A 24,852-nucleotide genomic window follows, 5' to 3' on the forward strand; every position below is an offset into this window, starting at 1 on the left:
TAGGTTTAGAGATAGGTCTGTAGGGATGCAGTGGCAGATATTTCAGGAGATATTCCATAACCCTCAGCAAAGATACATTCCAGTGAGATAGAGAAATTCTCTGGGAGGAACACACCATCCGTGGCTAACTAAGGAAGTTAAAGATAGCATCAAATTGAAAGAAAGAACATAGAATTCCATGAAGATCAGAAAATTAAACTTTGTATATATAAAAAAAACAAATAATGACCAAAAGAATAATAAGGAGGGAAAATTAAAATATGAGAGAAAGTTTGCTGGGAATATAAAAATATATAGTAAGGGTTTCGACAAGTATTCAAAAAGGGAATAGAATAACTAAAGTGAGCATTTGTCTTCTAGAGAGTGATTCTGGAATTAATAATGGAAAATGAGGACCAGGCAGGTGAATTTAACAGATGTTATTTTAGCATCTGTCTTAACTATAGAGGAAAAAGTAACATCCCAGGAATAATTGTGAATCAAGAGGTGAAAGGTAGGGAGCAACTTCAAACAATTACAATCACCAGGGAAAGAGTACTGAGGAAATTATTGGAATTAAAGGCTGACAAGTCCCCAGGCCCTGTGGACTTCATCCTAGAGTCTTAGAAGAAATGGCTGCTGAGATAGTAGATGCATTGGTTTTAGTTTTCTAAAATTCCCTAGATTCTGGATGGGTCCCATCAGATTGGAAAATAGTGAATGTAATTCCTCTTGTCCACTTTGGCAGGAAGAATAGAAAAGCAGCAGATTGTTTAACTGGAGAGAGATTGCAGAACTCTGAGGTACAGAGGGATCTGGGTGTCTGGGTAGATGTATCACAAGAAGTTAGTATGCAGATACAGCAAGTGATTAGGAAGGGAAATGTTATCATTATTGCAAGGTGACTGGAATATAAAATTAGGGATCTTTGCTACAGTTCTACAGGACATTGGTGAGACCACATCTGGAGTACTGTGCACAGTTTTGGTCTCCTTATTTAGGAAGGGACATAATTGCCTTCGAAGCAGTTCAGAGAAGGTTCACTCTACTGATTCCTAGGACAAGTTATCTTATGAGGAAAGGTTGGGCATGTTGGGCCAATTGGAGTTTAGAAGAATGAGGTGATCTTATTGAGAAATGAAAGATGCTGGAGAGACATGACAGAGTGGATGCTGAGAGGATTTTTCGCCTTGTTGGAGAGACCTGAACCTGGGGCCAAAGTTTAAAAATAAGAGCTCTCCTATTTAAGATGGAGATGAGGAGAATTTTTTTTTTCTCTCTGAAGGCCTTGACTCAGTGGAACTGTCTTGCACAGAGAGTAAAAGAGGGTCATTCAATAGTTTTAATGTCGAGGGAGATAGATTCTTGACGATTAAGGGAGTGAAATGTGCAGATGGTTGGCAGGAAAGTGAAATTGAGGCCGCAATAAGATCAGCCATGATCCTCGTGAATGGCAGAGGAGGCTCCAGGATCTGATGGCCTACTCCTGCTCCTAATTTGTATGTTTGTATGATCTGGCTGTGCACCAATTGCCTGCAGAATTTCCTGCTCTCTACAGCTACCACAGACTGCCAGCCCATATAAAGGATGACCCACACCCAGCTGATAACCCAGAAACTCCTCCCACCCCAACTTCTGCTCTTTGAAGGGAGCACTTCCACTTTTTGATTGTTTAAAATATGAGGACAGAATCCCTAATCGTGTGTTCCTGGAGTGAATTGTTGTTCACAGGGGTGACTTGTTGGGAATTCACAGGCCCCAACTCGCTGATTTCTGTCAAGAATTTAAACAGAGTGAAAACTGGACAGTACTTTTCCTAAACAGCAATCTCTGTGATCACAATTGCTCACTGAGAAAGCTCAATGTGCAAACTCTACAGATGACTAAATAGCATCACAGTTCATTACACCAAGAGGACAATGTCCACATTGGAGAGCGTCCTGTGTAGTGACCCTCACTGATAGTGTGAGTCAGTGAATGTTGAGTGAGGAATGGACTGGGCCAAGCTTGATCCTCTCTGAGGTCAGCAAATCACACTGTCATTCATCGTCCAGACACCTATGAGGAAAATGACCTCTCCAAAGGGTATGGGAGGGGGACCAGTAACATTGGAACTATGTAAATTATGACTACGCACAGAAAGAGCAGATAAAGAGACATTTAAACTAATTACAGTAGAAAGAACATCAAACATCTCAATGAGCTGATGTTTTATTTTGGCTGAGGCACTGATTAAAAGATGTGAAAGTGGTCTATCAAAAATGCACAAGGTGGTGGTGTGAGAATGTCGGAAAAACAGGAACCAACTCCATATGAACCTGACTAATGTGAATGGGGAGGTCTCGCTGTGTTCTCAGAAGAAGGAACTGCAGATTGTGAGATATGAATCACTCCATTATACAATTAATATTGACCAATGTTCCCCTGTACCCGGATGAGCCCAATAATCACAGTCCGACTCCAGGTTGAGTGATATTGCCACAAGAGCTGACGTAAAGAAATGTCAAACACAATATATCAGTAACTAAAGTTACCTGGCATAGTACGAACTAGTAGGTTCTTTTTTTAATTTGATCGTTTTATCCGTTGGTTCCGGTGGACTGATGACTTCAGGAACTATTACAATAGATACTCTGAATGCCTGCTGTATTTTGCCATTTGCTAACTGTCCAATAACTCCCCAAGGTGCAGAGATGGGAACAACTGTACCTGTAGACAAAGAAACACATTGTTACAGCATTGCTCATGGTGAATCAGAAATTACAGGTGAGGGGACAGGGTGACTTTGCTTTTCTTTTATTCATTCACAGGATGTGGCCTTCACTGGCTGGGCCAGCATTTACTACCCATCCCTAATTGCCCTTGAGAAGATGGTGGCAAGTTGCCTTGAACCGCTGCAGTTCATGTGGTGTAGGTACACCCACAGTGCTGTTAGGAAGGTAGTTCCAAGATTTTGACCCAGCAACTTTGAAGGAATGGCGATATATTTCCAAGTCAGGACGGTGAGTGGCTTGGAGGGGAACTTCCAGTTGGTGGCATTCCCATCTATCTGCTGCTCGTGTCCTTCTAGATGGGAGTGGTCATGGGCTTGGAAGGTGAAAGCTGAGATGAATAAACTGAGATGTGGAAAACACTGATGTGGGCATTGAATTATAGACACAGAATGGAACAGCCTAGAGGAAGGCTGCTCCTGTGTTGTTTGGTGGACTTATCCCACTAATCACCCTGACCTCCTCTCTTCCCACAGACAGACAAAAATGTTTCCCATTATCTCAACAGTTGTCTTTTGAATTTTACTATTGAATTTGCTTCACCACCAGTTCAGGCAGTGCTCTCCAGATCACAGCGACTCATTGTTTAAATAAATGTTGCATCTGGTTCTGTTGCCAATTATCTTAATTCTATGTCCTCCGGTTATCGACTGCTCTGCCAATGGAAACAGTTTCTCCTTATTTACTCTGTCAAATCCATTCCTGGTTCTGCACACCTTGGATCTCTCAAATCTCCTGGCAAATTTCTCTGCTCTAAGGAAATGACCTCCGACCTCTCCAGTCTCTCCATGTAACTGAGACCCATCCACACTCCTATCATTCTAGTAAATCTCTTCTGCACCCTCTCCAAGACCTTGATCTCCTTCCTTGTGTAAAGAAACAAAAGATGTGTCTGGAGGTGGTGTGATTGATAGAATCTGAACAGCTACCGCCTGAAAACAAAAAGAGCAAAACAAGAGAGAGAAAAGGAAACCAGCAAAGAGAAAGGAAAGGAAATGGAGGCAGAGGCTCTGATGAGAGTCATTGGAACATGGCAGGAGACTGTGGACAGGAAGATCAGCATGGAAGCAAGATGGAGAATTAAAATGACAGGTGACAAGAGGCTTGAAGACCGAAGGGACGTGTTTAGCAAAGAAATAGCCTTATCTTACTTACATTCATACATACAAATTAGGAGATGGAGTAAATCGTTTGGCTGCTCGAGCCTGCTCCACCATTCAGTAAGATGGCTGATCTGATTTTGGCCTCAACTCCACATTCCTTCCTACTCCCTGCACACTTTGACTCCCTTGTTAGTAAAGAATTTGTCTATTTCTGCCTTAGAAATATTTAATCACCTGCATCTACCGGTCTCAGGGGAAGAGGGTTCCATAGACTCACGGCCCTCTGAGAGAAAAAACTTCTCCTCATCTCTCTCTTAAATGGGAGACACATTAATTTTAAACAATGTCCCCTCGTGCTGGTCTCTCCAACAAGGGGAAATATCCTCTCAATATCCACCCTGTCAAGCTTCCTCAGGGTCTTATATGTTTCAATAAAATCACCTCAGTCTAAACTTCAATGGACACAGTCCCAACTTGTCCCACCTTTCCTCATAAGATAAACCCTCATCCCAGGAATCAGTCGTCTGAACCTTCTTTGAACTACTTCTAATGCAATGATATCATTTCTTAAATAAGTAGAACAAAACTGTACACTGTATTCGAGATGTGATCTCACTAAAGCTCTGTAAAACTATATGGACAGGATTTTACACGTCGGCACGCGGGGGCAGGGCCCACACACACGGGTAAAATGACATGCGGTGACATCGGGGGGAACTCCCGAACTCGCTGCACCCCATTTAAATTTTCAGGAAGACGAGGGCGCAAAGAAATCAGCTGCACGACCACTGGCCTGTCAATGGCCAATTGAGGCCTTTGACAGAGGCTATTAAATAATTAAAGAACCTGCCCTTCCAACCTTCATGTTGGCGGGCAGACCAGGAGCCCCGGCGCGAATTGGAAAAAGCACAAAACCTCATCCACGGGTGGGATGAGGTTTCATGTAGCTTTTAAAATATTTTAATAAAGTTTTTCTGAAAATGATGGACACGTCCCAATACATGTGACATTGTCACATGAGGACATGTTAGGGTAATTTTATTTTTCTTTTATCTTTTTGACATTTACAGTTGATCTCCCTGAGGCAGCACTTAGCCTCAGGGAGATGAGTGCGCTCTTTTGTGCGTGAAAGAGCGCACTCACGATTTTGGGATTTCCCCTCCCTGCTCGGACAGGGAGCACATAGCGATTCCATGCCGATGTCATGCTGGGTGGGCCTCAATTGGCCTGCACACATAAAATGGCGGCACGCTCTTGTTCGCGGGCACTGACCGGAAGCGCAGCTTTGCGCACCCGCCATTCAACTTCCCCTCTGACAGGGTTAAAAAGCATGAAGCCTCATCCACGGGCGGGATGAGGTTTCATGTACCTTTTAAATGTATTAATAAAGTTTTTCTGAAAATTATGGACATGTCCCAACTCATGTGACATTGTCACATGAGGGATCATGTTAGGGAAACTTTATGTTTCTATCTTTATCTTTTTGACATTTACAGCCGATCTCCCTGAGGCAGCAATAAGCGGGAAAGAGCGCTCTCTCGATTTTGGGGTTCCCTCCTCAGCCTGTACAGGGAGCGCATAGCGCTGCCATGCCGATGTCATGCTGGGCAGGGCCTTAAATAGCCTGCACACATAAAATGGTGGCGCGCTCCTGTTCGCGGGCGCCGACCGGAAACGCAGCTGTGCGCCCCCACCATTCAACTTCCCCTCTGACAGGGGTAAAATTCAGCCCCATGAAAAACATCACTACTTTTATATTCCATTCCATTTCTCATGGAGAGTCTGGTCAGGAGCAGTGGAGCTGGGCATGCTGGAGTTTGAAAAAATAAATCAAAATATCACATCACTGGAAATTATGAATTGATTGCCTGGCGAGTGCTGTAGCTTGTTTCCCTATCTCCAAAGTTAAGAAGATGGTTTAAGCAGCTGGGAAATTAATAACTGCAATAAAAAAAAATTACGAAAGGCAATTAGGTTTAAATAAAACATTTGGTCACCTTCCTTATGTTTAAATGACAACAGCAGATGGGAATTGAGTAGCTGGTGAGTCTTTATTTTTTTAAGTAGTAAGTTTTATTAGTGGTTGTAGGTTTTCTTACCTAATAGATAGAGGAATAGCAGGGCAGATCTGACCTTTCGAATGCACATCCTGCGCTACGTAGGAACTCCAGGATGCTTGTGCAGGAATTGTTATCAGTTGCAGCAGCTCGAGCTCCAGGTTTCAGAGCTTAAGCATCAGCTGTTATCACTATGGCACATCTGTAAGTTAGAGAGCTTTGCGATAGCATGTTTATAGATGTGGTCATTCCCACAGCTTCAGAGTATGCAGGGAGAGAGGGAATGGGTGACCACCAGGCAATCAAGAAATAAAAGAGGCAGGAGTCCCCTGAGCGCACCTCACTCTCCAACCAGTATTCAATTCTGAATATTGATGAAAGTGATGGTTTAACTGGGGAGTACAGTCAGGTCCATAGCACCACCAGCAGCTCAGCTGTACAGGGGCACACGAAGAAGACTGGAAGTAATAGGAAATTCAATAGTTAGGGGAAAGATAAGTGTTTCTATGAATGCAGACATGAATTTGGATGTTAAATTGCCTCTTTGGTGCCAGGGTCAATGATGTCACTGGCCACTGCTGAGCACCCTGATGGGGAAGAGTGAACAGCCAGCAGTCTGGCCCATAGCAGTGGGTTAATGCAAGCGGGGTCAATGAAGGAAAGCTACCACAGATTTGTTAAGCACTAATTGTGTTTAACTAACTTACTTGAGTATTTCGATGAAGTAACAGAAAGTGTTGATGAAGATAATGGTTTTGGTGTTGTGCACATAGGCTTCCAAAAGGCATTTGACAGAGTGCCACACACCAGACTGCTGAGCAAAGCTTTAGCTTCTGGAATAAAAGGGACAATAGCAACATGGATAGAAAATTGTCTGAGTGACAGGAAACAGAAACTAGAGGAAGGTGCATAGTAGAGTTTCCCAGTGGAGTCATCCAACAGGTACAAGGTGTTTGCGATCTATGTGGATGAGCAGGAGGACTGCAAGTTGGATGAGCAGACTGACCATGGCACCATGGTGAAGGATGTCATTCAAGTGGGTGAGCAGAGAGGAATGTGGTAGTGATAGGAGACAGGATCGTCAGGGGGATAGATACAGTTCTCAGCAGTTGAGAGCATGAATCCAGATGGCTGTGTTGCCTGCCTGGGCTGGAGAACTTGCAGTGGGAGGGTGATGACCCAGTGGTTGTGAGCCATATAGGTACCAATGAAAAAGATCTGTATGACAGAACATACAGGAAGAAATAAATGGGTTATTTAAGAAAGGTACTGCAATAATCATGGGTGACTTTAATCTACATGTAGATTGGGGAAATCAGATTGGCAAAGGTAGCCTGGAACCAGGAGTTTTTGGGACACTTTCTTAGAGGAGCAGATTCTAGAGCCAACCAGGGAACAGGCAAGATCTGTGACACAGTAGAAGTGAATAGGAACAGCGATCACATTGTAGAATTTCATGTTCAGTTTGAAGTGGAGAAGTGTGGGTCCATGACTGGTGTTTTAAAGCTAAATAAATGTAACTATGAGAGTATGAAGTCAGAGTTAGCTAAGGTGAACTGGGAAACTAGGTTAAAATGTAGTACAGTAAAGTTGCACTGACAAATTCTTAACAAGATATTTAAAGGATAGTTTTACATTGAAAGAAAAACTATACAAATCTGCAATGATTAGCTGTAGGTCAGAGGATTGGACAGATTTTAAGAACCAGCAAAGAATGAATTAATAATAAATTATGATCAGCTGAGGCGGGTTTCAATCTGAGATCTGGTTTGCTGAGCATCAACATCAGCTGCAGCTGAAACAAGACCTAAAGGTTGAGGAGTCCCCAGGACCAGATGGCCTACATCCAGAGGTCTGAAAAGAAGTGTTGGCGCAGATAACAGATGCATTGGTTATAATCTTGTAAACTTCCTCAGGGCAGAATTTTCCTCCCGTCGGGTGGCCGCACACCCAACCTGAACCAGGGTAAAATGACGCGTGATGATGTTGGGCGATCGTCCTCACTATTTCGGTCACAGGGTGGGTGTGGTAGTCGGAAGTGCGTCCGCCGACATTTAACAGGCCTATTAAGGCCATTGAAGATCTAATTAAATGAAAGCTTTTGCTGTCCATCCAACCTCAGTTAGCGGGCGGGCAGGCGAAAAGGCAAAGTGGCCTTTGGGTTTCTTGCAAAACCTCATCCACGGGCGGGATGAATTTTTGATCAGTCATCAAAAAAAATTAAAATGTTTAAACTAATTCCTAACATGTCCTAGTTCATGAGGTGACATGTTGTTAATATTTTAAAATCTTCATTTTTTTATTTTCAAAAATCTTCATCTCTCTGAGACAGCTCTGTGCTTCAGGGAGCTTTTCCTGTGCACACCAGCACGAACTTCCACGCTCGCCCTCCTCCCCCACCCAGGCAGGGCAGCTGTCGCTTTCGTGGCTGCTCCTCTCGCCCAGGCTGAGCCCACCCGACGAGAGCCAAATCCTGGCCTTAGATTGTGAAAGAATCCAGCAGATTGGAAAACAACTCAAATATCATTTTTATTCAAGAAAGGAGGGAGGCAGAAAGCAGAAAACTACAGGCCAGTTATCCTAACATCTGTCATAGGGAAAGTGCTCAAATCTATTATTAAGGATGTTGATCAGGCAGTGCCAACATGGCTTTGTGCAAGCAAAATTGTTTTTAATGAATCTGTTCGAATTTTTTGACGAAGTGACATTCAAGGTGGATAAAGGAGAACCTGTGGATGTGGTGTACTTGGATTTGCAAAAAGCATTTGATAAGGTACCACATCAAATGTCACTACACAATATAACAGCACATACTGTAAGGGGTAATATATTAGCGTGGATAAAAGATTGGATGGCTAACAGGAAGCAGAGGGTAGGAAAAATGGGTCTTTATCAGGTTGGCAAGCTGCGACTAGTGGAGTGCCAGAGGTTTCAGTGCTAGGGCCGCAACTGTTTATAATCTATATCAATGACTTGCTTGAAGGAAATGCAAACCCAGTTCCTTCACTGTCTCTGGGACAAAATGTGGGAACTCCCTCCCTAACAGCACTGTGGGTGTACCTACACCACAGGGACTGTAGCAGTTCAAAAAGGCAGCTCACCACCACCTTCTCAAAGGCAATTAGGGATGTACAATAAATGCAGGCATCGCTGGCAATTCCCATATCCTGTAAATGAAAAAGAAAACAAATGTATAGTAACTAAATTTGCCAATGACACCAAGGTATGTAGGAAAGTAAGTTGTCTGGAGGAGGTTGTACGTCTGCAAAGAGAAATAGACAGATTAAGTGAGTGGGAAAAGTTTGGCAGATTGAGGGTAACATGGGTAAATGTGAGCATACATGAATCACATAAGGTTAGTGTGCAGGTACAGCAAGTGATTAGGAAGGCAAATGGAATGTTGGTGTTTATTGCAAGAGGAATGGAATATAAAAGTCAGAAAGTTTTACTACAGCTGTACTGGGCCTTGGTGAGACCATATCTGGAGCACTGGGCAGCTTTGGTCTTCTTATTTAAAAAAAAATATATATAATTTTTTGGAAGCAGTTCAGAGAAGGTTCACTGATCTCCTTCATTCCAGAAATGAGTTGTCATTGAAGAATGAGAGGTGATCTTATTGAAACATACAAGATCCTGAGAGGACATGATAGGTGGAAACCCAGAGAATGTTTCCTGTTTTGGGGTGACTAAAACTGGGGGATACAGTTTAAAAATAAGGGGTCTCCCTATGAAGGCAGAGATGAGGAGAAACCTTTTCTCCCAAAGGATCGTTGGTGTGTGGAATTCTCTTCCCCAGAAAGTCGTGGAGGCTGGATCTTTGAATTGATTTAAGGTAGGGTCAGAAGATTTCTGTTAGTCAAGGGTTATGGAGGGGCAGACAGGAAAGTGGAGCTGAGACCACAACCAGATCAGCCATGATCCTATTGAATGGTGGAGCAGGCTCAAAGTGCCAAATTCCTCCCCTATTCCTGCTCCTATGTTCCTATTGGATGTCCTGTTAGAATCCTCCATATTTTTTTCTGCATTTCCCAAAATAGTTACCATTTGCAAATGTTGGTATTCTGCCTTGCATACCCAATTCCAAATCATTGATATTTATTAAAGTGTAATAGTCCTCGATTCCAAAAGTGTAATAGCCCCTGACCCCTGGAGAACACCACTGTATACTTCCTTCCAGCCTGAAAAACAACTGTCCACCACTACTCCCTGTGTTCTGTCTGTTAACCAATTCTGTATCTACGGTGCCAAACCCTTTAATCTCATGGGCTTTAATTTGCTAACAGTCTATTATACAGTAATTTGTCAAACATCTTTTGAAAGTGTGTATACATAATATCAACTGTAACCTCATCCACCTTTAACCATTAAATATCTCAATGAAGCTAGTCAAACACGATTTATCTGTAACAAGACAGAATTTCCTGCCACTGAGCCTCAGTCTGGACCCAGCATTCCAGCAGCATCCAGTAACCTGAGAGAGATGCAATGTATCAGCTTCCACAAGGGTACATGTCGACTCCAGTATTGGGATTCATGCCTGGCATATGGAGCATTTATTATACTAGGAAAATTCAGCAGCCACTGCTGGAGTAGGAACATGAGTTTGGAATCCTACTCCCACTACATGTGCTGTTGTCAAACACTTTCCAGCCAACATGGGCGGACGATCCAGCGGGGGAGGATGATACCGGCCGGCTGGGCTTATAAACATCTGCTGATCTATCACAATGAGGTTCCCGACGTCCAATGGCAGGGAACACGGCCCGCCATGGGTGGGCTGAGCGGACAATCGCAAACGGGTTTCATGCGGTTGTGAAACCAATCGCGCCATATTGTCTGGTCACGCCACCAAACACGCCCGATACCAGCGGGCACGGAAAATCCCGGCCAAAGTTTTAAACATGAGATATCAAAGATTGAAGAGTTGTTTTCTACTCTGTTGTTACCTTCATGGAACATTTAATGTACCTGCAGCATTAGAGAAATGTGAATAACTGAAAAGTTTTTTCAGGCCGGTCTCTATTGCACGATTCATATCCATTCCAGCAACCGTTGTGTAAATCCAATGGAAAGGTTGGTATTTTCTCTCTTCATAATTCTAAAACAAAAAGAGCAGAATGTATTATCATATGACACAACTGAACTACGCCTGTAAAGCACCAGTGTTGATAGGACATCCTGGTTCCCAGATGCGGTAGCAGCATTCATGTCCTGGATGGCTGGGATTGAAAAAGAGTTAGAAGGTTTGATGGAATTCTTGGCATTAACCCTTCCTGGTTCATTTTCCTTTCCCATTTAGTCTTTCAACTTTGGCGTTGTCCTGCACCATTGGCCTTGCTCCTCCCCTTGGGTATTCAATAAAAAAAGAGAATGTTATTGACAGCCTTCTACACTGAGTCACTTCCATCTGAGTGTTCTCAGGGCCAGGGAGAGAAGCCATGAGCACTATTTCTCCTCCTGTCTCTGGGCCCCTTAATCCCACCCCCATCTACAACACACGTGCTTCCCCTCCAACGACACTCTCCCCACTCAATCATGCAGGTCATTTATCCCCATTCAACATTCACCAAACAGTTACAGAAAGGTCGCAGGAAAATTATAACTCATATTTCCAGCCAGATGCCAACATCAACTGATATTTATGCAGCATGGGTCAATAGTGTTAAGAGCTACAATGATACAATGCATTGTTAGTTTGTGCGCAGCTGAAAGGTGATCCCACCATGACCATTAAACAGACCAGAGACTACAAATTTTACTGTAACAGCATCATGTAATATATCCCATTAGTTATTTATAACACTGCGGACGATAACACTGATTTTGTTCAGTGCCTCAGACCTCATTAACATATTCTGCACTTTGGGTCCTATGGAAGCAGTGACAGTAAATTAATATTTAGGGGAATGATTCAAAACTTGCAACCCAGATAAAGTGTACAAGATCTTCCCCATTCCATAGAAGATGTAGAAGACTTTATCCTGCCTTGGGTGCATGATATTATTCAATATAATTACTGCCCACAAGAAGTGTAACTGGATTCTACTTTACCAGTGATCTCACAGGCTAGAAATGTCAAATAACTCCTGAGGAGCAAAGTGAAATGATTGAACAACATAAGTCTTCACCGTCAGTGATAAGCATTGGTGCCCTAATGTGTCTCTTTGTAACACAACTTTTAAGAGGCCAGGGGACAAAGACTGAATGGTTCACATTTGTATTGGGTTTCTTGATCATCAAGTCTGAAGACTCTTCTGATTGCTGTTTCTTATTACTCTTTATTTTTAATATCTGGTATGCAACACAACTTTATCACAATATTTCAATGCCTCCAGGAAGTCATAAAAGCACCAGGATAGAGTGAGCTAATAGGTGAGTAGACAAAATGGAAAAGAACCTTGAGAATTATGTAGAGCGTAAAACAAGTTAATGATTCACGATGAGCTCATTGTCCACTTGTGTCCATGTAATTTCACCCCACAAAACTTGCTAACAGTAAAGAACCATTAGCAAAAAAATAAACAGATCTCCAGCAATTATTCAATACTCTGAAAGCAAGATAATTATGGATGACAAATGTCATCTAGACTAGCTCATCTGATCTGTCCAGAATGGCACACAAACATACTGTTAGCAGTGGGAGTGAGCCATTTGGCCTGTTGAGCCTGCTCTGCCATTTAATAACATTCCCTAAATCATCACAGTGACTACAATGAAAAAGCATTTAATTGTCAATAAGGAGATTTGAGACATTGTGCAAGGTGCTGTGTAAATGCAGCTTTTGTCTTTCTTTCATTACACCAGCATGCAGTAGGCAGAGAACTGGAGCAATAGTGATATTGGAGGTCCAATGCTGATTCTCTAAGGATAATTAATCACAGAGCAATCAACTGGTGTCAGGAAAGTGGCTACAAAAAAAATCACTACATTTACAAAGCAATTCAACTCTGTAACTAATACAACCTTACCATTCTGACTTCTCTGGCACCAAATCACAGCAAACCTTAAATGACATCTGCCCATTTTATGCTAATGAAACTATCCAAGGATTTGTCAGTCAGACATATGAACATACGAGCTTATGAATTAGGAACAGCAGTAGGCCACTCAGCCCCTCAAAACTGTCCCATCATTCAATAAGATCACGGCTGATCTGTATGTAACTTCAGCTGCACATTCCTGCCCACCCCTAATAACCTTTCACCCCCATATCAATCAAGAATCTATCTAGTTCTGCCTTTAAAATATTCAAAGACTTTGCTTCCACCACTTCCTTAGGAAGACAGTTCCAAAGACACACAACCCTCAGACAAATAATTCTCCTCATCTGCGTCTTAAATGAGTGACTCCTTATTTTTAAATACTGGCCCCAATTCCAGATTCTCCACAAGAGGAAACATCCTCTCCACATAAACCCTGTCTGGACCCCTCAGGATCTTAAAGGTTCCAATAAATTTGCTTCTTACTCATGTAAATACCAGTGGATACAAGCCTAGCCTGTCCAGCCTTTCCTCATAAGACAAGCTGCCCATTCCTGCCATTAGTCTAGTAAATGTTCTCTGAACTGCTTGTAACGCATTTACATCTTTTTTTTTTATACAAGGAGACCAATATTGTACACAGTACTCCAGATGTGGTCTCACCAATGCCCTGTACAACTGAATCATAACCTCCCTACTTATGTTATCAACTCCCCTCACAATAAATGATAACATTCGTTTATGTTTCCTAATTACCTGCTCTACCTGCAAACTAAACTTTAATGATTCATGTGCTAGAACACCCAAATCCCTCTGAATCTCAGAACCCTGCAATCTCTCACCATTTAGGTAAAAGTATTCCAACCAAGTGAATGATTTCACTTTTTCCCACACTATACTCCATTTGCCAGATCCTTGCCCACCCACTTAACCTATCCATGTCACTGCGTAGCCTCCTTACATCCTCTTCACAATTGACTTTCCTGCCTATCTTTGTGCCACCACCAAATTTATCAATCATTCCTTCGGCCTCTTCATCCAAGTCATTTACATCATTTGTAAAAAGTTGAGCCCCAGCACTGATCCCTGTGGCACACCACTTGTCACACCCTGCTAACCAGTAAAAGATTCATTTATGCCAACTCTCTGCTTCCTGTTAGCTTCTTCTAGCCATGCCAATATGTTATCCCCTACATCAGGAGCTTTTATTTTCTCCAATACTTTTGTCATGGTACTTTATCAAATGCCTTCTGAAAATATAAGTACAGTACATTTACTCTTTATCCACAGCACATGTGACTCCTTCAAACAACACCAATAAATTGGTTAAATATGATTTCCCTTTTACAAATCCATGTTGACTCTGCCTGATTGCCTTGAATTTTTCTAAGTGCGCTGCTATTATATCTTTCCTAATAACTTCTCATGTTCCTCTGACAGATGTTAGGCTAACTGGCCAAAAGTTCCCTGCTTTCTGTTTCCCTCCCTCTTTGCATAAAGGAGTTATATTTGTTATTTTCCAATCTACTGGAACCTTCCCGAATCTAGGGAATTTTGGAAAATTAAAATGAAGGCATAAACTATCTCATAAGCCACTTCTTTCAAGGCCTCAGGATGAGGTCCATCCAGACCTGAGGATTGGTCAGCCCACAGCCCCAACAATTTGCTCAATCCCACTTCCCTGGTGATGGTAATTTTTCCGGGTTCCTCTCTCCCTTCCATTTCCTGATAAACAGCCATTTTTGGAATGTCACTTGTGTCCTCTACAGTGAAGACCAAAGCAAAATATCTGTTTAATTCATCCGAAATTACCCAACTTGCCATTATCAATTCCCCAGACACACTCTTGAACGGACCAATGCTCACTTTGTTAACCCTTTTCTTACTTAAATATCGAAAGAAGCTCTTACTATCTGTCTTCATATTATGAGCAAGTTTGCTCTCATACTCTAATTTTCCCTCCTTAAACTTTTTGTGATACTTTGATGTTCTTTATATTCTTTCCAATCTCCTGACCTGCCACCCATCTTTGCATACTTATATGCTTTTTCTTTAAGTTTGATACTGTTTTAGTTAACCACAGATGGTGGGCCATCCCCTTGGAATTTTTCTCTCATTGGAATGTATATATTCTGTGTTTCTGAAATATCCATTTAAATGTCTGCCACTGAACTTCTATTGACCTATCCCATAACCTCATTTGCCAGTTCACTTTAGCTACCTTTGCTTTCATGCCCCCAGAATTGCTGTTATTTTAGATTGAAATACTCATCTTGTTCGCACTCGTTTCTCCCTCACAATGAATGTAAATGTCAATCATATTATGATTGCTGCTACCCGGGGTGCCTTCACTAGGAGATTATCAATTAATCCAATCTTGTTTCTCAATATCAGGTCTAGTATCGCCTGCTCTCTGGTTGGCTCCAGAATGCACGGTTCTAACAAACTACCCTGAAAACATTCTATCAACTCTCATCTACGCTACCTGGGCCCATCTGATTTTTCCAGTCTTTATGCAGATTAAAATCCCCCATGATTATTGCTGTACCTTTCTGACAAGCCCCCATTACTGTACCTTCCTGACAAGTCCCCATTACCTCTTCTTTTATGCTCTGTCCGAGTGTGTAGTTACAATTAAGAGGCACTGTACACCACATCCACTAGTGACTTCTTGCCTTTAACATTCCTCATCTTAACCCAAACTACTACTACATCCTGGTTTCCTGAACTTAGGTCATCCCTCTCTAAAGTGTTAACACCATCATTATTTAACAGAGCCAGCCATCCACCTTTTCCTACCTTCCTGTCCTTCCTAAATGTCACATACCCTTCAACATTCAGTTGCCATTCTTTGACATCCCATAGCCATGTCTCTGTAATGGCTATCTGATTGTACTTACTTATTTCGATTTGTGCTATCAGTTCATCTGCTTTGCTTTGAATGCCTAAGTTGTTGGTATCTACATGGACCATGAGCACTGGATCCTCCCCCTCCCATTGCAAGTTTATCTCTAGCCCTGAGCAGATGTCCCGAACCCTGGTACAAGGCAGGCAACAAAGCTGTCTGGACTCTCACTCTTTGCTACAGAGAACAGTGTCAATCCCCCTCACTATACTGTCCCTACTAGCACTACATTCCTTTTTGCTCCCCCACTTGAATGGCTCCCTGTACCACGGTGCCATGGTCAGTTTGCTCATCCACCTGAAGCCTCCACTCTCATCCAAACAAATTGAGAGAACTGAAATCTTATTGGACGATTGCAGAGATTCACATTGCTGCCCTCTGGGTCCGCTTGCCTGCCTCACAGTCATACCCTCCTGTCCCTGGCCACTGACCAAAACACAAGACCCTATCCGAAGTGGTGTGACTGCCTCCTGGGTATAATGCATCCAGGTAAATTTCCCCCTCCCTGATGTGTCGCAAAGTCTGCAGCTCAGCCTCCAGATCAATGACTCTGAGCGGAATTTCCTCAAGGCGCAAACACTCACCTCAGACGTGTGTCGTGGATCACAATGTTATCCAGGAGCTCCCACATACTGCATCCTTAAGATGTTTTAAATAATTACATTAATCACTTGTTTAATATGGCTTTCTTACTTATTTGATTAACTTTACCAACAAATTATGTATTATTTTAAAAGTTAGCAATAGAATAGAACTTACCCACTTACCAGATACTCACCAAACAGCTCGCTCCTCTCCCTGTAGTAGGGCAAGAACCAATTTCTATGGGCTGAGAATGGTAGAAAGAGGAAATGAACAACTCCTTCCTCCAACCAAACTCCAAGTCTTCACTCAATTTGTCAGCTGCATGAAAGAATCCTGAATTTATAGTAAACTGAACAGGGGCAACAGTAACCAGATTGAAGCAGTTAGCGAATTAACTACTCAGCTCCTACAGCCGAGAGTGAGTTTACCCTGTCTAAACTGCAAGAAAGAACTTAGCCTGCTTACACAGCACTTTCCAGTTACTGCTAATTACCGACTAGATTCGATTCTCAGAGCAAAATTTAAGAACAAAATTAAAACTTAAAACTCCCCTCTCACCAAACTCCAAGGGCAGAATGTTTCCCTCCTGGGCGAGCCTCCCTACGTCACCGTGCACTCTCGCGATTATTCACCCGGTGGGTGCGTGCGGGTGCCAGAGCGGTGCCCACCATTAGTTAACAAGCAACTCAAGGCCCTGAACAATGCAATTGTCAGAGGTTTTTCATTGCCCGAGCGATTTTCTGCTCATTGCACGGGCAAAACAGGCAGGTGGCCAGCTGACATTTCCTCAAACCTCATCTAAGGGTGGGATAAAAAGGGTCAGCAGCATTGCCAGTGTGGGTAGTGAGGAGTTTTGGAGATAGTTTGCAGCTGGTTGTTTATTGGTATTTGGCAGCATCATTTCTGTTCAGGGCCTCATTCTTAGCATTTCCTGGCCTCATTTCAGGACTCATTGCTGTCTGCCAGGAGCGTTCAAACCATGTGGACCTTTCCAGGTATCAGACAGCCTTCCTTTACTCTGCTAATGGGGACTGTGGTTTGGCACTAGCAAGGGGGGGACACACTGAAGGAAAGGGATCTTGATGCAGCTGCATTAGCCACAGATGATGGGTCCAATGGTGAGTTGGAAGATGAGCACAGAGAGGAGAATGCTGTGGGTGTGGAGCCTGACCTCGGTAACCTCCAGGAAGGCAGAGACAGCAGGGATGCCTTGATCCAACGCTCCTTCAGCGAGGCTACCAAAGATCAGCTTCAAATTCATGCCAGGGCTGCCTCCTCCAACCCAGATGTCTGAAAGGACCCTTTCATTTCAACACAAAGAACACCCAGCAATAAAGTTCTCAGCCACCTACGTCCAGAATTACATCCTGGCGTTCCCCACGCCAATGAATTAAATAGGTGAAGATTCTAAGGCCATGATGACAAAACCAGATTTATATCATTTTGACAAGTGCAGGCTACTTACATCAAACCCTCTGGTCTTAAGTCCCAGACCAGGATACATTAACTAAACATAAATGAACATAAAATCACCCATGACCTGTCCCTCTTGTGCTCATGCTGCCTTTAACTTACACTTGTGAGTGCTCACTCTCGGTGCTCCCCCCTCATTGGCACTGGTATCGGAGACAGCCTGCTGACCCTGCTGCCCTGTTGGGCTTGATGACCTTGTCGGTTGTCCTCAGGCCAGTGGCGCCCGTGCTGGCCCCGCCTGGGATGGAGCAGCCAGTGCCACAGCTGGCACCCCTCCAATCGCCACAGCCTCACCTGGTGCCATGGTCACTGGTGGAGGGGCGGAGAAGCTGCTGTTGTCACCTTGACCGCCCTGAGAGGGGTTCACAGAGATGGCTGGCAGCTCGTGCTCCAATGTAAGGTCTCTGTGGACCTCCCTGCACAACATTAATGGACATGCGCCTGGATGGGATACTGGGTGCCTCATCCTTCTCCCACACTGACATTGACCCCCTGAGGTCAGTTCCTGTGTGAGGGCTTGCAGGTCCGAGCGCAACCCCAGGAAACCCTCATTCTGTCCCTCAGCTGCCTCTCGATGAGAGACACCACTGTCTCAATGGAGGGGGCAGTGCGCTCGCCCATGACGGTCAATGCAGTGCTCACGCTCCAAATGGACTCCTCCATCGCGGAGAGCATGGTGCGCATATCCTCACTGATCTCCACTCGATGCTCTCGTACATCTCACTGAACATCCAGCATCTGCTGCCTAATGGATGATTGCAGAGGCTCATTTTCAGCCTTTGACTAAGCATTGTCCTAGCCCCCGGCAATCCTCCGACTGCCAGTGCCCTGGGCACTCTCTGCCTCCACATGCACCTCAATCGAGTGTGAAGTGCCCTCAACAAAGTGCACCGAATTACTAACCACTGAACTAATGCCCACCAACGTGCTGGTATCTTCACTGGTGCCTGCTTCAGAGAGCGGGTGTGATGCAGGTGACAGTGATGCCCGGAGGTTTTCTGCCGTTAGGGGGAGGCCCTTCGGGGTCTACAGATCGGACGTCAGCTGGCGAACCTAAAAAGGAAAAGAAGGACATTTCATTAGTTAAAGTCATCACTCTGTCACTGTGCATGCCAGGCACCCTGGTGAGACACCAGAGATCTGCATCATGGTGCCATTGTCTTCCAATGATCAATGGGGACACCAGGTTCGAGACTCCCATCAATGAGGAGACTGCACTAGAATGGCTGCACAATCCGAGAGTGTCACGTCTGTGCACTGAGCTCTTACCTTCATCTGGCACCCTCGCCTCTCCATGCCCGGTTGCACGGGTGCGTGCTGGCTCTCCAGCTCAAGGGTGTCCTGCTCGAACCGGGAGGGCAGCAGCAGGTTGGACGGCCCTCCTCCTGTACGTGACCTCTCTGGTTGGTAATGGATTGTCTTCTCTTGAACGGACAAAGGAGCATTGATCAGTCCACTCTCTACCTGCAGCTCCGAGTCATGGCTCTCCAGCCGCAAGGCACTCAGTCCAAGCAGCTAGGGCTCACCCCCTTTGCCAGTTCTGGCATCATTGACAATTGGCACTCAGGCTCTAGCACCGCTGTGGCCCAGGGGGGAAAGGCATCCCTTAAAACAACGGCACACTGACCCAAGCCAACATGGTACCCACCCTTCCTGAGCGCTTCAGGCCATTGAAGAGCTTGTGGCACTGCACCCGTGTGCGCTGCACCACATCATGGCTGCTCACGCGGGCTACCACCTCCTCCCATGCCCTCTTTGTGAAGTGCGGTGGCCTCCCCCTCCGATCTCTGGGGACAAGGGTGTCTATCCTGGGAGTCACCTCCTCCAGCAGGATGGTGAGGCGCTCATCGGAAAAGCTGCCGGCCGATTTCCCACCCGACCTGCCCTCCCGCCTGCCGTGTCCAGCCACACTCAACTTCATAACTTCCATACTGACACCACAGAACAGACATCCTTCCATAGCCAGCCTTCCAGGGGCTGCCTGGGCTGTTTTTAAACAGGTTTCCGGGTCACCATTGGACCCAGCAGCCGGCAGGACCCCGCCCCCGCTCGGCCCTTCCTGACCAGTGCAGAGCCGCGTTTCATGCTGGACGGGTCTTAATTAGGCCACCTGCGTGAAATCACAGTCGGGGCCTGGTAGCGGGTGGCGGTCGGTTTCATGGACACTCCTGGGCCTGCCCGCCATGCCCGCCCAACGAGGGCAAAATTGAGGCCCAAGTCTTCACTCAGTTAGTCGATTGCACCTGTTTGTCCAGCAGCTCAGAAATAATGTAGAGAGAATCGTTGTTCTGAATGTTTCAGAGTAGAATGATACATGGTACAAACATCCAGTACGGCCATCACTCAAGAACTGGATTTATTCCCCTGCCCCCAGAAGCTGTCGTACAAGTTGTGTTGAGCACTGAATTTACAGCCTATCCACAGGTTCAATGTGATGTTGCATTTTATTTCTACTAAATAAATGTGCAAATAGTATTTTTTTAAATCGCTTTTGAGCTGTGACAGAACTAGGCATATTAAGTGGAAAAATGTAATTAATAAAGAAGAATCTCCAAAAGCAAAAAAAACTGACAACAATTATAAGGGTGACCTTGCACTGGAGTGCGACTTCAACAGAGCGCTGAGAGTTTGGTGAGTTGAGGGAACATTAAGTCTCTTTCTAAATGTCTAATAGCGTTTGATTTTAACATTTAACATTCTAAATCTCATCCAGGGACCTGAACAGTGAGAGAGCAGCTATCCACTGGGGTGCAGCTGTAGATAGTTAATTAAGGAAATTAGCTTGACACTTGTCATGGGGAAGGTGTTAGAATTGATCATTATGGAGGTTATATCTGGGCACTTAGAGAAAATCAAGGTAAGTGGGAAAGAGTCAGCATGGTTTTGAGGAAAGGAAATCATGTTTAACCAATTTTTTGGAGCTCTTTGAAGGAGTAAACTCTTTCGAGTTATCAACAGTCACAGACTGCAACTCTTTCGAGTACAACCACAGTTTCCGGGAGTGGGACATGAATCCACAACCCTCTGATTCAAAGGCGAGGGTGCTATGAACTGAGCCACAGCTGACACGCACTGTAGATAAAGGCCTTCAAATGCCCCTTTCAAATACCCCTTCAAATGTCAGCCACTCTTCTCTATTGATTTAGCCCATAGTCGAGTATCCCAGTTCACTTCAGCTTGCTCAGCTTTCATGCCCATGTAGTTGCCCTTATTTAAGTTAAAATATTGGTCTTAGGCCCACTCTTCTCCCTTTCAAACTGAGTGTAAAATTCAATCAAACTGTGGTTACTGCTACCTAGGGACACTTTCCACTCTGTAGACGCACTTTTATTTATTCGTTCATGGGATGTGGGTGTCGCTGGCTAGGCCAGCATTTATTGCTTTCGGGGCAGTTCAGAGTCAACCACTTTGCGTTGGTCTGTAGCCAGGCAGATTTTCTTTAATAAAGAAGGGGTAAAACAATGAATAAATGAATAATAAACTTTTGAAATATAAATACAGTTTTTAAAATGGATTAAAAAGGGGGTAAAAATGGAGGAGAGATTTCTTGGTTTGAAGTTGTTAAACTCAATATTCAGTCCGGAAGGCTGTAAAGTGCCTAATTGGAAGATGAGCTGCTGTTACTCCAGATTGTGTTGGGCTTCACTGGAACATTGCAGTAGGCCAAGGACGAATATGTGGGCCTGAGAGCAGGGTGGGGTATTGAAATGGCAAGCGACAGGAAGGTCTGGGTCATGCTTGCAGACAGACCGAAGGTGTTCCGCAAAGCAGTCACCCAGTCGGCCTTTGGTCTCCCCAGTGGAGAAGAGACCGCATTGGGAGCAGCGAATGGAGTGGACCAAATTGAAGGAGGTGCAAGTGAAGTGCTGCTTCACCAGAAAAGAGTGTTTGGACATTTGGACAGTGAGGAGGGAGGAGGGAAAGGGGCAGGTGTTGCACCTTCTGCGATTGCATGAGAAGATTCTATGGCTAGGGGATGGGGTGTTGGGGGTGATGGAGAAGTGGGCCAGGGTGTCACTGAGGGAATGGACCCAACAGAATGCTGATGGCGAGGGGTGAGGAGAAGATGTGTTTGGCGGTGGCATCATGCTGGAGTTGACAGAAATGGCAGAGGATGATCCTTTGAATGTGGTGGCTGGTGGGTGAAAGATGAGGACAAAAGGTCCCTATCATGGTTCTAGGAGGGAGGGAAAGGGGTGAGGGCAGAGGCACAGGAAACAGGTCGGACGCAGTTGAGGTCCTATCACTCACAATGGGGGTGGGGTAACCCTCGGTTAAGGAGGATAGAAGGCATGTCAGAAGTGCCACTTTGGAAGGTGACATCATGAGGACCCTTTCCACAATTCTTTTCTCGGTACACCGATGACTGTATTGGGGCTGCTTCATGCTCTCGTCCAGACCTGGAAAAATTTATCAATTTTGCTTTCAATTTCCACCCCTCTATCACCTTCACATGATGCATCTCTGACACTTCCCTTCCCTTCCTTGACCTCTGTCTCCGCTCCTGTTGATAGACTGTCCACCAATATTTAGTACAAGCCCACCCACTCCCACAGCTACTTCGACTACAGCTCCTCACACCCTGCTTCCTGTGAGGGCTCCATCCCATTCTCTCAGTTCCTTCGCCTCCGTCGCATCTGTTCTGTTGATGCCACCTTCCAAATTGGCGCTTCTGACATGTCTCCCATCTGCCTTCCCCGAGGACTCCCCCCTGACTGTACCCCAGTCACCCCGAATATCACCTGAACACCCCCAGCACCCCAGCTACCCCCATCCCCAACCCCTATCTAGTCACCCACCTGACTAACCCTCCCTTCCCATGTCTATCCCCACCCCACCAATTATCACCACTGACTAACCTCACTACCCCCAACCACCACCCCCACCCCCAACTACCTCCATCTCTCCAATGACTGCCACAATTTACCCCCCACCCCTATCTACCCCCTACACCCCAATTACCATTCAAACCCCCCATACCTCACTATCCTGTACCCCAAACTACCCCACCACCTCGACTACCCCCAACTCCTGACTTCACCCCAACCCCACCACCCAAAACCCAGATCCTCTCCGGGCAACACAGCCACCTGACCCCACCCATGCTACTCCCCATACCCCCTTACCCTCCCCTGACCCTCCCACTCCCTGATTACCCCACAACAGCCCCGACTAACCCCCACATCCTGACTAGCCCCCACCAATGGACACTCCCAGCCCTCCTCCAATCCCTGACTAACCCAAAACACTCCGAGTGCTCCCCACCCCCCGACTATTGCCCAAACAAGGCCCAAGAATACCCCCACACCGACCCATCTACCCCAGCTGTACCCCCGACTACCACATGACACCCCATTCCCCCCCGCCGAATACCCCCACCTACCCTCACTACTCCCTACCCTTTCTGACATCCTGACCCTCCCCCACACCTGGGTGAGTGAAAAGGAGCAGAGTGGAAATCCGAAGGTGATTGTCACTCCCCGGATGTTGTGAGCCATTAACATGAATAGGGAATTGGATAATGGACAGAAAGAGCTTCTTACAGATATAACATAGTGATCTTAAATCTGTTATAAATTTTAGAAATTGGGTTAAATTCAGTGAATACAGGAGTAACAGGAATGTGTCCCGACTCTACAGTCCTTCGCATTGTCCCTCTAACCTCTCTGTTTCCACACCAACCCCACTTTAGACCCGCTGCTGGAGACGGAAACCCTGATATTCTCACTACACAAGCTGGCAGTGGAGACCAATCAGCCGACAGCAGCTCATGTATAAAATGTTACCGAGACCCAAGGACCAATTTCAGTCCAGTCTCATGTTTCAGGGCTGAGGTGTGCGCTGTCGGTCCACCACAGGTTCTTTACCCCAAAAACAGGCATTGTATAATTTCCCCTGGTACAAACATGACTGAATGCAGTAAACTCTGAACAATACTTACCTTGTGTTGAATGACTTCTGTGGGCTCAATGCAGTGCTTTTGATGGCAGAAGTTATTCACTTCATCAAGTGCAGCAAGTTGATGCCAGAAGAGGACAGACACAGTTAGGAAGAGTCTCAGCATCCTGGTGTCTGCTCAGATCACTGGTGAACGCACTGAATGACTCTCAGCACCTTCAGGTGGATCTGCAGATTGAGCAGAGAGCTCAGGTCTTTTTATACTGTTTTATGAAGATGATTTTGAATAATGTTTAGCTGCAGGCAGGAACATCATGTATTGAAGAAATGCACTTGCTGATTCCATTAGAAACCATTAACTCTCTGAGTGCCGGTTCCCGGGAAGTCTGAACACTCGGGAAGCTATTTCACAATTGATTCCAGTTCACACACTCAGGATTGTCAACCCTCCCTGTTTGGGAGTCGCCTGGAATGGAAGATTGATCTGCCGGTCGCTGGTGTTAGTGACCCGGGAGAAAAGAATTTCACATTCGGGTTTCATGTCTGCACAGTTTCATTTCTTGGGTTTCCTGCACTGGCGGAAAGTGGGAACCCAGTGGCCATGCTGCACTCCAACCGTGGGACAGACCACCATTTCCTCACTGAGTAGGTGAAGCTGGTGTGGGTCTCACTGCCCAATGACTTGAGCATTTCACACCGTTCCTGTTTGTTTCTTCCCCTCCTCTCCTGAGGTAACTGAGACTGGCTGAGGTACATAACCCTTGGTAACAACTCCCACTGAAGTCCAGTTTCTGACTTGGGTTCAGTTTTCCTGGCACTGCCTGTCACTGGGTTTCTATTTTCCTGGACACTGCCTCTCACTGGGTTTCTGCTTTCCTGGCTCTGCCTCTCACTGGGTTTCTGCTTTCCTGGCTCTGCCTCTCACTGGGTTCCTGCTTTCCTGGCACTGCCTCTCACTGGGTTTCTGCTTTCCTGGCACTGCCTCTCACTGGGTTCCTGCTTTCCTGGCACTGCCTCTCACTGGGTTTCTGTTTCCGGGACATTGACTCTCACTGGGTTTCTGTTTTCCTGGCACTGCCTGTCACTGGGTTTCTGTTTGCC

General features: G+C 45.2%; 1 protein-coding gene across 1 annotated transcript in view; it reads right to left on the bottom strand.

Annotated features, from left to right (window-relative positions):
* Positions 1-23,917, bottom strand: part of LOC144680389 (heme-binding protein 2-like) — a 28,341-nt gene extending 4,424 nt beyond the window's left edge. Inside the window, exons 1-3 of the mRNA XM_078541358.1 lie at positions 23,795-23,917; positions 10,879-11,008; positions 2,514-2,688 (exon numbers count right to left, since the gene is read on the bottom strand). Of these exons, the coding sequence (XP_078397484.1) occupies positions 2,514-2,688; positions 10,879-11,008; positions 23,795-23,917 (428 nt within the window). The remainder of the gene's footprint in view (positions 1-2,513; positions 2,689-10,878; positions 11,009-23,794) is intronic.
* Positions 23,918-24,852: the final 935 nt, after the last annotated feature.

The sequence above is a fragment of the Cetorhinus maximus genome, chromosome 5, assembly GCF_964194155.1.
Source record: "Cetorhinus maximus chromosome 5, sCetMax3.hap1.1, whole genome shotgun sequence".
Lineage (NCBI taxonomy): Eukaryota > Metazoa > Chordata > Chondrichthyes > Lamniformes > Cetorhinidae > Cetorhinus > Cetorhinus maximus.